The sequence below is a fragment of the Fukomys damarensis genome, unplaced genomic scaffold (genome assembly GCF_012274545.1).
Source record: "Fukomys damarensis isolate Sample0158 unplaced genomic scaffold, DMR_v1.0_HiC HiC_scaffold_15, whole genome shotgun sequence".
Classification (NCBI taxonomy): domain Eukaryota; kingdom Metazoa; phylum Chordata; class Mammalia; order Rodentia; family Bathyergidae; genus Fukomys; species Fukomys damarensis.
Window position 1 is genome coordinate 5285951 of NW_022900927.1, and position 16798 is coordinate 5302748.

A 16798-nucleotide genomic window follows, 5' to 3' on the forward strand; every position below is an offset into this window, starting at 1 on the left:
GGCCAGCGCTGGCCCGGACCCCTCCCCTTGGGACGCCCTCCCACGCGCACCCCGCCTCACTTCTCTCCGCGTCCGGAGCCCGTCGGGGACCAGCATCCGCTAGGGGGCGCGGCGACAATGTGCTTGGGGAGAACCCTCCAGGAGCCCAGACCTCCTGGCCAGGCGTGGTGGGGCTGCCCCTTCGACGTCACGGGGCTCCACTGGCGTCCCTTCTCTCCCCCATGTTGAGCGTCAGGAGGAAAGCTGTGGTTCTGGACAACAACTCTGAAGAAGCACTTCCCTGCTCAAGGCCCACCCCTCTACCCCGACAACTGCGGACAGAGAAGGGAAAGGGGGAGACTGGGACGTGGGTGGATCTGTGGTCAGGGAAATCCCGGGAGGGGGCTGCTGACCAAATGGAGAGAAACCTGAAGCAGCAGCAGTTTGCACTTGTCCTGATGCAGGTCAGCCCAAGTGGCCGTGTGTATGTGTGTGTGTGTGTGTTAGTGCAAGTGGGAATGTATGGGTGTTCAGAGGGTGCGAGCTCCTGTGGATCGGTGTATTCAGAAACTCTCGGCTCTGAGGAGAGAGGTTAGGGGCACATTTAAAAGAACGTTGGATTTTAGCTTAGGTCAGAAGAGAACATCAGGTTTGGTTTGTTTGTTTTAAAATTAGGTCTTTTTGTTCATTGCCACTGCCTGGGCAGTGAGTTAGGAAGGACATGGCTGCGCGGAAGGTTGAGAGATGGAGTGCGTCTAGAACTGTGTTTGGAGGTGGGTGGATGAGTGTGTGCTCGGGGAAATGAAATATGTGTGTATGCGTCACTCTGCCCCCCTGTGGCGTACCTTGTGTCACCCTATGTGTCACCTGTGGTGTGTGCTAACCTGGGCATGTCACTGGGGGAGAAAGCTGAGGCTAATGAAGTGGGTGTGAAGATGAGCCAGGCCCGAGGGGCTGAGTGGTGACAACTAGGCTGAGAAAGACTGGGCACTGCCGTAGGTGTCAAGAGTGTGTGCTAAGTGAGGACTGGGAAGAAAAGGGCAGTTGGCTGAGCTGAACCTAGTTCAGGGAATGTGTTCCTCCATGTGTTTTCTTTCTTTTTCTGCCAATCTATTGACTCCACTCCCCGCAAACTCTGGTTCTTTCCATTATCCTCAGCAGGACTATCCAGAGTGCCAGTGACTGCGTCATTCGTTGAACACTTTTCTCATCTCTCTCAGACCTTCAAGGCCATCATGGCCTTCTACTGAAGAAGTGGCTGCTGTTCCCTGTTGGACTGACAGGGGGCACTGCCCATCTGGTTATCGTGCTCACAGTCACACTGAGGGGGTCTGGGAGGGGTGTGTCTGTACATCTCTCCTTTCTCCCATTTTACAGAGGAAATAGATGAGGCAGTTGTCCAAGGCCATGGTTAATAAATAATCAGTGGTTCCAACTTACCAGCTGCTTGCCAGTGTGCAGCAATAAAAGGCGGGGGGCCCTTCTCAAAAAAGACAGGAAGTTAGTATTTTTAGATATTTTTAGTACTTTTCTGCCTCTCTTTTAGATCTTCATTTCTCCACCCCACCTCCTTTTTTGCAGTACTGAGGGTTAAATCCAGGGCCTTCTCATGAGCCTACATCCCTAGCCCTTTTAAATCTTTAAATTTTGATACAGTCTGGCTAAATTGTTAAGATACCAAGTTACAGGGCCAGGGATTTATCTCAGTGGTTCCACCACCTCCTCACAAGCACAAGGACTAGAGTTCGATCTACGGTACCAAAAACAAACAAACAAACAAAAAGATACGAAGTTACCCAGTGTAGGCTCGAATTTGCAGTCTTCCTGTCTCAACCTCCCAGAATGCTGGGATTACAAGTGTGTGCCATTATACCTGGCTTTCCTTGTTTTTAGGATACTTTCTGACTCAGTAATTTACCTAGGCCTTACCCTAAAGTGTCTTGGGTCCCAGAAATGGAATGAGCAGGCTTCTCTAAGATGGGAAATCACTCTAAGGAGTAAATGCCTACTGAGTTTAGTTAATATCCCTGGGGCACTTGCACATGACCCAAATGAAGCCTGATGGAAAATATTACCAAAGGACATATTTTCCTAGACCGTTTGCCTAGCTCAATATACCTGGCCCCTCCAGAGGGGCAAAGTGGAATGGCCGAGCATCCTCCTCCAGTTGGCAACCCAGGAGTCTCTGCAGAAAGTGCACGCACAGATGGCCACATAGATAAGTGCTGGACCACAGATAAACTTTGTCCCTCAGGAGTTTCTTCCCACTGGAGCTTGCTTCACACTTTTCGGCTTGGAGGATTGCTACAATCACACAGAGGTGGGACAAAGGCTGAAAGACCAGGAAGCCCCATCTGTGGCCACTGGTGCTGAGCGCCAGAGGTGGGAGCACAGGAAAGGAGCCATTACCTTTTGTTCCAGTGTTGCAGCAAAAATTTCTTGTTCCTCCATTTCCCAGGAGTGGGAGGGGGGAAGGGTTCTAGGTCTTGGTTACACTGTGCAAGACCCAACTCAAATGTCTATTTTGATCAAGTCATCACTTTATCAATTATCACCTATTTCTTTTTGACATCATCAATTTATCTTGCTACTAGGACACATTCATCAACATGCAAACATGCTGTAGTATCTTTCACTTAAAAAACTTCATTTGGCTGCACATTACTATTCAAGAGTGCCCCATTTCTGTGCTATTACTGCAAAACTCAAAATAGTTTTTTTAGTTAATTGCACTTATCCCCCTATACATGGGGCTTGAAACTAGAGGCACTCTGCTACCACTGTTCTACATCCCCACTCTTTTTTACTGTTTGAGATAGGGTCTTGCCTTGAACTTGTAATCCTCCTGCCTCAGCCTCATGGGTAACTAGAATTACAGGTGCGTGCTACCTGGTCCAGCTCTTCATTCTTTTTCTGCCTAGTAATGCCTTTAAACTCACTATATTTCCTTAGCAAAACCACTCAGGAACATTTATGCGGGCCTACCCAATAGCCAAATCTCTGTTCTCATCCCAGTTGAGGATGTAACAGCAGACAGTACTGAACACTTACTTCCTCCTTCTTGAAATACTTTATCTCAGTTTTGGAACACCATTCCTGTCTTGCTGGCAGCTTCCTTTTCAGTCTCTTTACTTGGCTCCTCCTTGTTTATGAGTGTCTAAAAATCAGAGTAGACCTAGGTTTAGTCTGACACTTTTCTTAGTCTATACCAACTCCCCTGGTGAATGACAGTTTCATACTTTTCATGTTTCCTAATTTATCTCTCCAGACTCAATACATCTAACATCTCAAATTCACGTGTCCAAAACTACTGAACTTTTTTTTCTTTTGCAGTCTGGGGAGTTGCACTAAATTACATCCCTAGCCCTTTTTTCATTTTTATTTTGAGACAGGGTCTTGCTAGATCACTAAAACTCGCCACCATGCTGGGCTGAAATCTAAACTCTGGATCACTTCATCACTCTGACTCACCCCCCCACCCCAGTTATTTCAATCGTTTCCATCTCAGTAAATGACAACTCCATCCTTTAGTTGCCTAGGAGGAACATCTTGGCGTCATCCTTAAACTCCAGGTCGAGCTATGACACATTCTCTGCAAACTCTGATCCATCCCACCACCCTGCTGCTCCTCTGTGGATGATGGGAGCCACCATCCCTTCTCCCTCCTAACCAGGCTGGTCTCTAGCCCCTGTCCAGGCATGCCCTGTGGTCGGCTTTTCTGCTTCGAGAAGCTACCTCTTAGACCACTTGCACTTAGATCTTACAGTACCTTCAGCAAGACAGTACTTTGTCTTCTGTTTGTCTGAGACAAATTCTCATCACTTCCTGAGGAACATCATTTCAGAATTTAAGACTCGTTTCATCATACAAAACAAAGTAGGGCCAGGTGTGGTTCCACATACCTGCAATCCCAGCATTTGGGAGGCTGAGGGCAGGAGGATCACTGAGAGTTTGAGGCTAGCATGGACTACATAGGAGTTCATGACCTGCCTGAACTACACAGTGAGACCCTGTCTCAGAAACAAAACAAAAAATGAACCTAAACCGACCAAACAAAACAAAACAAAAAATGGAGAATTTAGATAATTACAAAATTTTAAAACCATTTCTCATTTCAGTATCTAAATAACCTTTTGAGTCTCCATCTTATTCCTACAATAGCCTCCTAATAACTCTTCTAGCTTCTGTGCTTACCTCCACTGGCTGTTCTCCACATAACAGCCAGGGCTATCCTTTCTAAGGAGGAAGTCAGGCTGGCTGTGGTGGTATACCTGTAATCCCAGCATAATCTCAGCTACTCAGGAAACTCGGGCAGGAAGATAAAAAATTAAATTCTAGGGCCAGAGATTTAGCTCAATGGCACCAGCCTGCCTTACAACACAAGGCCCTGAGTTTGATCCCTGGTAATGGGGGGAAAAAAATCAATGCTCTCCTGAACTACACAATGAGCTCAAAGATAGCCTAGACAACCCAGCAGTGAGACTCTGTCTCAAAAAGAACAAAAACAGCTGGTGTAGTGATGCACGCCTGTAATCCCAGCACTTGGGAGGCTGAGGCAGGAGGATTGCCATGAGTTCAAGACCAGTTGCACGCCTGTAATCCCAGCACTTGGGAGGCTGAGGCAGGAGGATTGCCATGAGTTCAAGACCAGTCTGGACTACATAGTGAGACCCTGTTTCAAAAATTAAACAAAAAGAAACAAAACAAAACTCTTTATAATGGTCTAAAAGGCCCCATATAATCTGACCGTTCCTTTCTAGTCCTCCAGTTTCATCTCTTACCTTTCTCTCCTTGGATTCCTCATCTACGCTGGTATCCTTGCTACTCCATTGAACAGACCAAGCATGCTCCTTTTTCAGCATCTGTGCACCTGCTTATCTGTCTTCTGGGGTACCCCTCCTCAGATATCCATGTGCCCTTTTCTTTCCTTCCCCTTTATAAATTAACCACTCCTTGTCTCCTTTACTTTGCTTCATTTTTCTCTGTGTCATTTTTGACCACGTATAACCCTAAAGACATGAAGTAGAAAATCAGTAGCAAACCACTCTCCAGGAATAGGAATGGGGAGAGATGTTGGAGGGGAAAGGTACTTTGCTTTGACCTTGGGACCTAGGGAGGAAGCGGCCACTGGGACTGAGTGTGGGCTGAGGATCCTACTTCTTTTGAGGCGCCAGCAGGCAGCACTGTCCCTTGGGCTGGGAAGGCATGGCTCACCCATCACCCAAGTAGAGAAGGGAGCAAAATTCCCGAAGATTTGTTGGGGCCAACTGCTGTGGCATAGCGGGGTGGGGGCTTCCAGCAAGTGCTGCACCGTCAGGCTGCAGACCCTTTGGTGCCTCCGGGTGGTGGCCTACGGTGCTGCAGCAAAGCAAAAGGCGTGTGAGGTGGAGGGTAGGCAGCGCAGCTGAGCTCACCGCTGTGGGCGCATCCATCCCTCCCGGGCCTATAATTTCGGTTCCCCGGGTCTGGCCGCCCCTATCAGCGGCTTAGCAACAGATGAGTCACCCGAGACCCCGGGCCAAAGCAAACACGGGCGGATGGGGGGGAGGTTGCTCTCGAGGCTTCGTTGGGCTTTAGCCGCCGCCTCAGTTGCTTGATCCCCCAATCTCTAGGGGCTCCACTCTTTTCTTTGACTCCCACCCTCTAGGACCCAGTGTTCTTCCCACACTGTTCTCGAGACACCCTCCATCCCCATGTTGGCAAGAAAAGCCCTCTACTCTTCTCCTCCTGTGTAAGGGGGACCAGCTTGCTCCCACTCCCTCCCTGCAGTGATGACAGCCCCCACTTTTCCCCTTTTGTCTGGGCCCAAACCCTTGTCAAGGTCTCTCTGGTTCCCGCCCCTCCCCTTTCCTGGAGCTGGCCGCGTGCTTGGGGTATTAGGCAATGGGTGTGCACCGCAGCCTTCTCCAGGCCCCGCCTGTCCCATAGCCTTCTAGCTGCCTGCGGGTCAGTCCTCAGGCCAGCCGGTCGGGCTGAGGGCACTGTGGGCCAGCTCAGGCCACCCAGTCTGCCTGCCTGTGGCCTCCTATCGAAGAACTAGGGTTCAATGGTGAGTGACAGCAGAAGCATGGACTCTTGGAGTTGGAAGAGTCCAGTGTGGGGAACCCCTGTGTCATTGAGAAATTGAAACCTATGGCATAAATTCTGACCCCAGCCCCTTCTTGACACCTGACTGTATGCTGAAGTCTGAGAAGGATAGAATCAGAAGGTTAATAACAACATGACAAAAAAATCCAAAATCTGATGGGGACCAGAGACACAAGGAGAAACACAAATGTCCATGAGTTTCCTGAGGGGAAAAGGGGCCATAGGAACCTCATCGACTCCTCCGCTCCTCCGGGGACCTGGATGGAGTTCTAGGCTGACATGCAAGAACAAGGGACACTGGTGATCACTGAGTCCAGGTATAAGGATGGAAACCACTGCGATGGGGCTTGTAGATTCTGGTCATCCCAGAAGCCACACATGGTTTGGTTCTTGTCCTCTCAGTGGGTAGGAGGGTCAGGAGCTCTTGGGTTCTTTCTCCCCATTCTGGAAGTAGGAATCAGAAAAAAGTGGCTCTAGGGCCAGGGGTTTAGCTCAGTGGTTCTTCCGCCTGCCTCCCAAGCTCAAGGACCTGGTTCAATCCCCAGTACCAAATAAATAAATAATTTTTAAAAATTAAAAAAATAAAAGAAAAAAGTGGCTCTCTAGTCCAGGCTTTCCAGGGTCAGGTTCCCCAGCCATTTCAGGGACTGGCACATAAAGGTGGTTGGCAATATCCCAACAAATGTAGTTCCCTGATTTCCTGGCTCAGAGTGCTGAACCCCAAGGCCAGCTGCACCCCCTTCGGCACAAGGCAGGACCTGCAACATCACAGCCTGGATATTGGTTGCCGAGTAGGGCTGCCATGCCATCAGCGAGGAGGAGGTGACTGTGGCTATGAGTATCAGTCCACGCTTTTGCTTACTGGGGGTAACCTCTGAGTCAATGCCTCTTGGGTGCGCAGGACCAGCCGTGCCTTGGGCTGCGGTCTGGCAGGGGCTGGGGGCGGTTGGGAAGCTTGGGGCCCCTCTCTGGCAAAAATAGTCCACAGTGGTTAGAGCTGAGAGAGTGAGTCAGGCAGGAGTGCGCTGGCGCCTAACCCTTTCACTGCCACCGGAGCTCCCTAAGGCATCTTGGTTGTGCCTGTGCACCCCAAGACCAGGTTCTTTCTGGGCTGCTCTTGAGGGAGGTTCAGAGCGAGATCCAGAGACCCTCTTCAACCCATGTGAAACAAGTCTGTGTGTCTGGAATGAGAATCTGCGCCACCAGGAGTGAAAACCCAGGAATCTCAGGAAGTATAGACCTCCTCTATGGGCAGGATACCTTCGAGGAAAGGCAAGTGTCAGGGGCAGGGTGAGATCTTTTGGAGTTACTTGAGGCTTTTGGCAAGGGCCAGATTCTGAGGCCAGACCTGACCCCAGGCAAGGGGCAGGCACAGGGCTCGGAGGTGGGCGGGAGCCAAGCTGAACATTGGTGCGCTTCTCCTGCAGGCTGCGGGAGCCCTGCTGCGCTAGGCTGTGGGCTCTGCTAGCGACTGTCCAACTTCTGAAGCCAGAAGCCAGTCCAGCTCCAAGGCGGGCTTGTCGAAGGAGCTCTCCAGCCCCCGTGCTCTCAGTGGAGGAACTGAGGCAAAGAGGAACGATGAACTGCTTGGCCACTTGGGCCGGGTCCTGGCTTTCTGGTCTGGGTCACAATCCTTACAGCCTTGATGACCCCAGAGCAGGTGAGAGGAACTCTGGCTACCTCCCCCTTCAGTGGGGCCAAGCCCCAACCCGGGCGTCGGGGGAAAGGTCCCCGTGCTCTCAGTGGAGGAACTGAGGCAAAGAGGAACGATGAACTGCTTGGCCACTTGGGCCGGGTCCTGGCTTTCTGGTCTGGGTCACAATCCTTACAGCCTTGATGACCCCAGAGCAGGTGAGAGGAACTCTGGCTACCTCCCCCTTCAGTGGGGCCAAGCCCCAACCCGGGCGTCGGGGGAAAGGGTGTGTGTGTACGCTGGAAGGAGGGGGAGAGGCTGCGTTCCCCTGGTCAAGGAGGGGGGTGCGGGGCTGGGGTGGGGATGCCCCGGGCTCGGGGAGGGGCCGCAGCTCCGTCAGCCCTGGAAGCCGCCAGTGAGTTCCGCGCGAGCACAGCCAGAGCCCCCAGTACTTTGCTCGCCGACCGCTCCGCAGCTCTTTCTCGATCGCTCCCTCCCTTTCTCCCTCCCTTCCTCCCGGCGGCCGTGGCGGCGCTGGGGAAGCAGCGAAGAGGAGTGGCCCGGCTCTGGAAGAATGCGGCGTTGCCGAGGGGCCAGAGCACGACTCAGTCTCCCCGAGGTTTAAGGAGCCCGAACAGAGCCCAGGCGACCCGGCCTTACGGGTCGCAGACCCTGCGCTCGAACCGCTGGAGGTAATGAGACCCGGGAAAACAGAGAGGGCAGAGAAGGCGCCTATTGGGACAGACAGGCACACGGGTAGACAGACAGACAGACAGACATCCACCCGCAAGAACACAGATGCGCAGAGAGCCAGAGATACTGCTAGAGATAGAGAGAATAAGAGTGTCTCCAGATTTAGAGGGCAATGAATGTGACAGCAAAGGGGTGGGGACAAGAGGGGCAGTGGGGACCAGACCCGTTGCTCTCTGAGGAGGGGAACATGTAGATAGGAAAGGATAGCGTGTGGGTAGGACAAAGAAGAAGACTCGGTTTCGACAAAGTGCCTGTTTGCAGGCCAACGGGTTTCCCTCTTTGCCACACCTGGAGCCTCTCTTCTTTCCTTGCTGAGCAGGAAGGGGGCAGAGCCACAGGAAAGCCCAGTCTTGGACCCTTCTGACAGAACTTGCCTGCTATTGCAGGCACCTGGAGGTGACACCGCCCCAGGTAGTGGGGAACCCCCTCCCAAACCCGCCCTCTAGCCTAATAAGGGCGGGGAAGCCAGTTGTGGGGCCCTAGAAGAGGGAGCAGTGGGTGAGGTCGTGGAGCGAGTGTTTGTGAGGCTGTGTGTCGGCGTTTGCATGTGAGTGTGTGCCTGTGTGCCGGGCATTGTGTCTGACTGGGCAGGGCTCCAGGGGTGCTGTGAGGCCTGGACCCTTCCTCTTCAAGGCTCTCCAGGACTCAGGGACTCTGGGAATCAAGGGTTGATTCTTACAGCTTTGTTTGCAGAGGGGTGAGAAAGTTCAGTTGGGTGGCACTGGTGGTTTAAAAGACTAAACTAGGGCATCCTGCAGCTCCCTGGGAGCCACCCCTTCTAGAGCCTACATCAAGTCTTTCTGCCCCACAGGCGCTGAACCATCTACCCACCGGAGCCTCCGGGCTTCGACATGCTGGAGGAGCCCCGGCGGAGGCCTCCACCCTGGGGCCTCGCAGGTCTCCTGTTCCTGGCCTTGTGCAATCGGTGAGCAGTTCCCCCTGTCTTCCAGCCTACTGCAGAAGCACCAGTGTGTGTGTGGGGGTGGCAGGGGATGGGAGGCTGGAGTCCAGACTCCTGATGTTTCTTCTGTTCCCAGGGCTCTCAGCAATGATATTCTGGGCCTGAAGCTGCCCAGCGGCGGCGAGCCACCACTGACGGCCAACACCGTGTGCTTGACGCTGTCGGGCCTGAGCAAGCGGCAGCTAGGCCTTTGCCTGCGCAGCCCCGACGTGACTGCGTCCGCGCTGCAGGGTCTGCATATCGCAGTCCACGAGTGCCAGTACCAGCTGCGCGACCAGCGTTGGAATTGCTCGGCGCTGGAAGGCGGTGGCCGGCTGCCGCACCACAGCGCCATCCTCAAGCGCGGTGAGCCTGGAGGGGCTGGGCTGTGCCGCTGCGGATGCTGGGGGTGGGGGGCAGGCCGAGGCGCGTGCAGCGTGGAAGAGACAGTTTCACAGCTCGGGAGGAGCCTCTCGGGGAATTTCCCCCCCGGGAGCCGCTCTGAGCCGGGTCTGGCCACCCGTCTGGGCTTTTGCGCCTGACTTCCACCTGCACGCTGCTGGCAAGGCAGCTGGGTCCTGTTCTCTACCCTAGGGCCCCCCTTTTCTGCCTCCGCCCAGCTCGATCTGGGTTGCACCTGTGAACAAGAGATGCCCCCAGCTCTGGAAGCTTCAAACACCCCCCAGTCACTCCCCTCCCTCTCAACCCCGGACAAGCCCAGGCCTACGTCCCCATAGTCTCAGCGGGGGTGGGGTGACGCCCCCAACCGTTTAAGGGTTAAACCTGCTCCCCTAATTGCTGGGGTTCCCAGCAGCCAAAGCTGGGAACAAAGACCCTGATGGCTTTGAAGCTGGGGAGCAGCCCCCTCCTCTGTACTATGGAGGCCCCAGGTGTAGCTCACCTGAGCAGGTGAGGAACAGCTGGAGGGACCAGAACAGATCCTTGCTGGCCTGGTCTGGAAGGGATAGTCCAGGAGGCTTCACTGCTTCTCCCCATGCCCTGCTGGAGTTCACTCCCTGAGGAGTAAAGATCCTTGGGGGCTCAGCCCAAGGGGTGGGGGTGGTGCTTTGGGGACTATGGGGTTAATAGGCAGCTGCCATCTGCAGGGAAATTCCCAAGACTTGTGCAAACAGCTTCACCCTTGAAGGGTTGGGGTTGGGGGATCAGGAGGCTGGCCCAGGAGCCCTGGGTCCTGGGGTAAGAGAGGTCTGGTCCCTATGGAGGTGCTGTCTTTCATCTTCTCAGGGCTCCAGAGAGCTCCTGCCTAATGAAATAAGGAACCCTCAACCCTTCTCTGAACGGCTGGTGTAGGGGAACATTTTGACAACCATATGGTGGGCACCTCTATCTCAGCCTGGGAAAGGCATATCATCACCAGCCTCCTTGACCCCCAAAATATAACAAGGAGGCCAACCTTTTAAGAGGGCTGTAGGGAAAATCACCCTGCCTCACTCCTCCTCCCAGTGTTTTATAGGGTAATAGCAGGTTTGGATAAACATAAAGGGCAGTCTTGAAGGGCAAATATAAAACAAGAATTTGGAAAAGGGAAGGGCAGCACCATAGGTCTAGTACTTTGGGGGTGTTCTGTTCTGGTGGTGGAGAGTAGGTTGATTAAAAGACTGATTTAAATACTTCAAAAAATAAAAGAACCCCAAAGGACTCTGCTCCTATCCCACCTAAGCTCCCTGCAGGGCTGGGGAATTTCTAAATCTTTAGATGTAGAACTCCATGAACAAGTCTTTAAAGTCCTCAGGGACTCCTCAGTCACCTCCCAACCCCAGGGGTCTCTCCCTCTGGGTTGCTTTCATCCACACCAAAAAACCACAGACTTACAGAGTTGGAATGGACTTCAGATAGCATCTAGACCCATCAGTTTCTCTTTATAGCTGAGGAAACTGAGGCTTTGTGCTCTTTTCTTTTCTTTTCTTTTGGTACCAGGGATTGAACTCAGGTCCTTGCCCTCTTTTCTTGTTCTGTGAACTCCTAAATCACTCGATTGGTAAATGGCAGAGTCAGGGTTCATTTGGGAGTTTCTGATGTTGGAGGGTGGCTGTTTATTTCCTCCTGGCTCCTCATTCTCAGCTGCCAGTCGCCAGTTCCCCTTATCTCCACCTTCATGCCCTTCTCATCCCCAGGTTTCCGAGAGACTGCTTTCTCCTTCTCCATGCTGGCAGCTGGGGTCATGCATGCAGTTGCAACAGCCTGCAGCCTGGGCAAGCTGGTGAGCTGTGGCTGCGGCTGGAAGGGCAGTGGTGAGCAGGATCGGCTGAGGGCCAAACTCCTGCAACTCCAGACACTGTCCAGGGGCAAGAGCTTTCCTCACTCCCTGCCCAGCCCTGTCCCTGGCTCAGGCCCTGGCCCCACCCCCCAGGACACATGGGAATGGGGTGGCTGTAACCTTGACATGGACTTTGGAGAGAAGTTCTCTCGGGATTTCTTGGATTCCAGGGAAGCTCCCCGGGACATCCAGGCACGAATGCGAATCCACAACAACAGGGTTGGGCGACAGGTATGTGTGAATCTTATCCTGGGTCTCCCTTCTTTCTGAGGCCTGGCTAGGGTCTGAGAGGCCAGCAAAGTAATATGATGAGGTATGGTCAGCAAGCCTCACAGCCACAGGTTTTTGCATGTAGAAAAGGAGCCCAATGAAGTCTGAGACAGAAGGCATGGGAGTTGGAGACCAGCCTGGTCATATAGGGAGTTTAAGGCCAGCCTGGACTACATGTCAGAAAAAGAAAAGAAAACTAATGATAACCTACCTCACAAGTCTTTAAGGCTGAGCTAGCAAAACATACTACCTAGTCCTTGGCTCATTACATGGTAGTTGTTATTACAGCTGTCTTCCCTAAAGACTTTAGGGGCACACTGGGCTCTGGTCCCCATTTTATCAGTGCTTACTCTGGAAAGAGCACTGGACTAGGTGTCAGACAATTGGAGCTGAGTCCTGGCTCTGCTGCCAGTTAGCTATCAAAGATGGGCAAATCACACTGCGCTGGCTTCAGTTCGCCAATCATAAAATGAAGGAGTTGGTCAGTTAACTTCTGTGCAGTGCCCTTTCTCATCTCGTACTCATTTGTACCTCCCCCTGTTTTCTGTACTTTTCCCTCTCCTGTGTCCCTGCGTTCTGTTCATTTGCTGCCTGCCCCTTCGCCTCTTGTCCCTCTGATGCTCTAGGTGGTAACTGAAAACCTGAAGCGGAAATGCAAGTGCCATGGCACGTCAGGGAGCTGCCAGTTCAAGACATGCTGGAGGGCAGCCCCAGAGTTCCGGACCGTGGGGGCAGCGTTGAAGGAGCGGCTGGGCCGAGCTATCTTCATTGATACCCACAACCGCAATTCCGGAGCCTTCCAACCCCGCTTGCGGCCCCGTCGACTCTCAGGAGAGCTAGTCTACTTTGAAAAGTCTCCTGACTTCTGTGAGCGAGACCCCACTGTGGGCTCTCCAGGGACAAGGGGCCGGGCCTGCAACAAGACCAGCCACCTGCTGGATGGCTGTGGCAGCCTGTGCTGTGGTCGCGGGCACAATGTGCTCCAGCAGATGAGAGTTGAGCGCTGCCATTGCCGCTTCCACTGGTGCTGCTATGTGCTGTGTGACGAGTGCAGGCTCACAGAGTGGGTCAATGTGTGTAAGTGAGGATCAGCCTCCTCTTGGGGCTGGGGAAGGGGGACTGTGTGAAATGGGCACTTTTCCAGCTCTGTGCTCAGAATTCTGTCCAGGGCTGATCTTGGCCCCTGGAAGCTCAAACTATCTACCTGGAAAGGCTTTGGGGTGGTGGGGGTCAGAATCTGTAGTTTGCAGCCTTCTCCGCACAGCTGGAGGGCCTTTGGGGGAAGCTGTCACCTGGCTTCTGCTCCTTAAACACCTGAATGGACTAAGATGAAATGCACTGTATTCCTCCCCTCTTCTCAACCCCAGGACCCCTTTAATTTGGATTCATATTTCTTTTGGCTGGAGATCCTTATTGTTTGGTCATGCCTCTCTCTTGAGGGCTAACCCCAAGGCCTTGTGTGGAGCCATCACTGCCCCTTCCTTTTTGCTTTTTCAAACTCCTCTACCACAATCTGGACCCCCCCTTTTGTTGGATCATGGGAAGCAGTACTGGAAGAGGTTTTTTCCTTCAGGAAGACACAGAGTGCTGGAGGGGGGCACTGTCCTCTGAAACCTCCAGAGCTGGACTTTGGAAAGTCCAGGACCTTAGGAAAGTTGTCTCCTTTCATTCAGGTGTTAAAAGGGAACTTCCAAAGAAAGGGTTTTACCTGAGACTCTCAGAGACCCATTTTTCCTCCTTCAGCAAGAAATGGATAATTTATTGTACTGAGAATTGTTCTTGAAATGAAAATAAATTAAGTTACTGGACTGGTGGAATGCAGATGGTGTTATACCCAGCCATACTTGGGATCTTGGTCCATAGTTTCATTTCCAGGTGAACTGTCCCCCATATGCAATGACTTTATTTATTTTTACCCTGCTGAGTTCCACCAAGGATTTGAAATGATCTGCAGTGACTTAATTGGCAAACTTTTAGTTTGTGAAACCAGGAGGGACTTCTTCTAGGTAGGTGAGGTTAGAGATCCAAATGTAGGCCCTATTAGCTGGGTGTAGTGGCACACACCTGTGATCCCAGCACTTGGGAGGCTGAGGTGAGAGGATCACCCCCTGGGAGTTCAGGCCAGCCTGGGCTACATAGTGAGTTCAAGGCCAGCCCAAACTACACAGCAAGACTCTATTTAAAAAAAAAAAAAAATTGCGCTGGGGATTTAGCTCAGTGGTGCCACCACCTGCCTTGCAAGTGCAAGGATCCAAGTTTTATCCTGGTAACAAAAAACAAACAAACCAAAACAAATACACAAACAAAAATCAAATTCAGGCTTTGTTTATTCTCAGTGCACCTGAATTACTCTAGATATCACCTTGATCATTGACTAGAGCAAGAGTTGGCAATTTTGTGTGTGTATGTAAAGGGCTAGGTAGTATGTATATATTAGGCTACCTATATTGTGGTCTTTGTCTTAACTACTCAGCTCTGCCATAATTACTTAATTCTGCTATTAGAGATCAAAAGTAACCAAAGACCATACATAATGAAGGAGCATGGTTTTGTTCAATAAAATGTAATTCACAGCCTGATGTAGTAGCACATGCCTGTAATCCCAGCACTCTGGGAGGCTGAGTCAGGAGGATCACCAGTTAGAGCCCAAACTAGGCAATTTAGTGACTTGATAGACCCTACCTTCATCAATCAATCAAAAATTAAAAAGGCACAGGAGGGGGCCGGGAATTTAACTCAGTGGTTCAGGTGCCTCCTTTGCAAGTACAAGGACAGGAGTTTGATCCCCCCCCCGCCGTACCAGGGGGGAAAAAGGTGCTGGTGATGTAGCTCAGTGTGAAGGCCCTGGGTTCAAACTCCAGGACCAAACCAAACCAAACCAACCAAACAAACAAAGAAAAAAATCCATCATCACTTCCAACAAAAACATCCTACTTAGTTTACTAAAAATGTGCTACAGGGGGCCAGGGATTTAGCTCAACAGTTCGGTGGCCTGCGTTGCAAGCACAAGCACCCGAGTTCAATCCCCGGAACCAAAAAAAAAAATGTGCTACAGAACTAGATTCGTCTTCTGTCAGTAGCTTGTTGACCCTCTGCTCTAAATTATGAAGTCACACGCAAAAAATTATGAGGTCACATCTTCTCTTGGGGTTTTCAAATCCTAAATGTATCTCAGCATTGAATGCGGACCCAAAACAGCAGATACTTTTCTGACTCCAAACCAGAGAATTTGGGACGTAGAGTGGTAGATAGATGCAAGACTGATGGGAAACATGTTAAAAGGGATTTCTGTGCTCAAAATGGGAGGTGTTTCCCACCCTCTGGAAACCAGAAAAACCAGCATGTTCTTCCACTGAATTATCTGCATCCATGTTTTGTCTTTCCTAAACCGTTTTTTTTTGGTACCAGGGATCAAACTCAGGGCCTTGTGCTTGTGAGGCTGGCACAGTGCCACTGCACTAAATCACCAGCCCATCCTTCCTAATCTTAATTAAAAAATATTACTGATCTTAGTAAATGAATTTATCTTTTAAAAGATAACCTGAGAAACAATTTTTTGTTTCAACCTCTCTATTGCTAACTCAATGTCTTTGAAAATAAACTTATCTTTCCAAGATTCAATGCTAAAAGGGATTTAAAACTTTACAAATGATTGCATACCTGGGGGACTTCAAGATCTGACTTAACAGGTCATGACCTTAGCCATGGATGTAGAAATAGTTCTACTTCTCTGGGCGACAAATTTATCTGTTAACAAAATTATCCCCAAATCAGGTGAAATGAGAGTAGCAACAGGATAGCAAGGATATTTGTGTTGAGTTAGGGCAGTGTTTCATGGTAACATTTTACATTAGGACTCTCCATTTGAGTACTGAGAATTCTGGATTTGAAAATTTGGTGGTGTCAGGAGACATACCATTCATTCTTAATTCAAACCCTTACTGAACCTCATATACATGGGAGAGGGGGCAAAGGAGAGGTGATGCAGCTAGAATTGCCAAAAGATATGAAAGAATAGTAAGAAAGAACACCCTAAGTACAAATTTCTCACATTCTGGAAGGGGAAGGAAACTCTCCAATGAAGTTTTAGCAAGAACAGTTTAGTTTTTCCGTTTCTGTCCTCTGTAGTCCTTTTGGCTCCCTTTCTTTTCTAGCTTTTCCTCTCCTTTCATCAGAGACACTCTGTGCCAAATTTAAGCCGCAAACCACAACCTTGACAAATTCCAAATGGATTTTGTCAGTAAGGCCAACACCCCTCCTCCTGGCACATGCCTGGGCTCAGGCCCAGGCCTGGGGTCAGGGATAGAATGGAAGCTGGTGGCTACACTTTCAGTTTTTATTAGACTTTAAAAGAGAGCTGCCAGAGATAACGAAAAAGATTCTTAAGTTAGGCATTTGGGCCTCCTTCAGCTCTGGATGAGCTCTTCCTCTACCCTTTACTAAGTGGCTTCGAAGTTGGGGCGTGGCAGCTAATTGCCCGATAGGCAGCACTTGTCCTTTCTCTGCTCCTGCTGGTTCTATGCACAGCCCTCTCTGAAGCTGCATCAACACTTTCTTCCCCAGATTCCTGAGGAGTGAAGGAGAGAAGAACTGAGAGATTTTCCAGTCCTGAGTGCTTACTCCTCATCATATTAGGCGGTCACTATTCCCATCCTTCTGTCATACTTGGGATACAACCTTGAGAGGATCTGAAGTGTTAGGTAGGAACATCCATCAGTCGTTTCCCTCTCTCTCTCTCTCTCTCTCTCTTTTGTACCAGGGATCGAACTCAGAACCTTGTGCTTGTGAGATGGGTGGTAGAACCATTGAGCTAAATCCCTGGCCCTAGTTTCCATCTCTCTCTCTCTCTCTTTTTTTT

General features: G+C 51.0%; 1 protein-coding gene across 2 annotated transcripts; it reads left to right on the forward strand.

The window, feature by feature from the left end:
* The first annotated feature begins 7804 nt into the window (after positions 1 to 7804).
* On the forward strand, positions 7805 to 13730 carry Wnt10b (Wnt family member 10B). Of its 2 annotated transcripts, XM_010623591.2 has the most exons (6): positions 7805 to 7917; positions 8246 to 8391; positions 9264 to 9377; positions 9490 to 9758; positions 11528 to 11901; positions 12567 to 13730. In XM_010623591.2, the coding sequence occupies exons 3-6, from the start codon at positions 9304 to 9306 to the stop codon at positions 13023 to 13025; spliced, it is 1176 nt and encodes a 391-aa protein (XP_010621893.1). In that variant the 5' UTR covers positions 7805 to 7917; positions 8246 to 8391; positions 9264 to 9303; the 3' UTR covers positions 13026 to 13730. The 2 variants fall into 2 exon arrangements, with proteins under 2 accessions (XP_010621893.1, XP_010621894.1); XM_010623592.2 differs by lacking the exons at positions 7805 to 7917; positions 8246 to 8391 and adding an exon at positions 8700 to 8863.
* The last annotated feature ends 3068 nt before the right edge of the window (positions 13731 to 16798 follow it).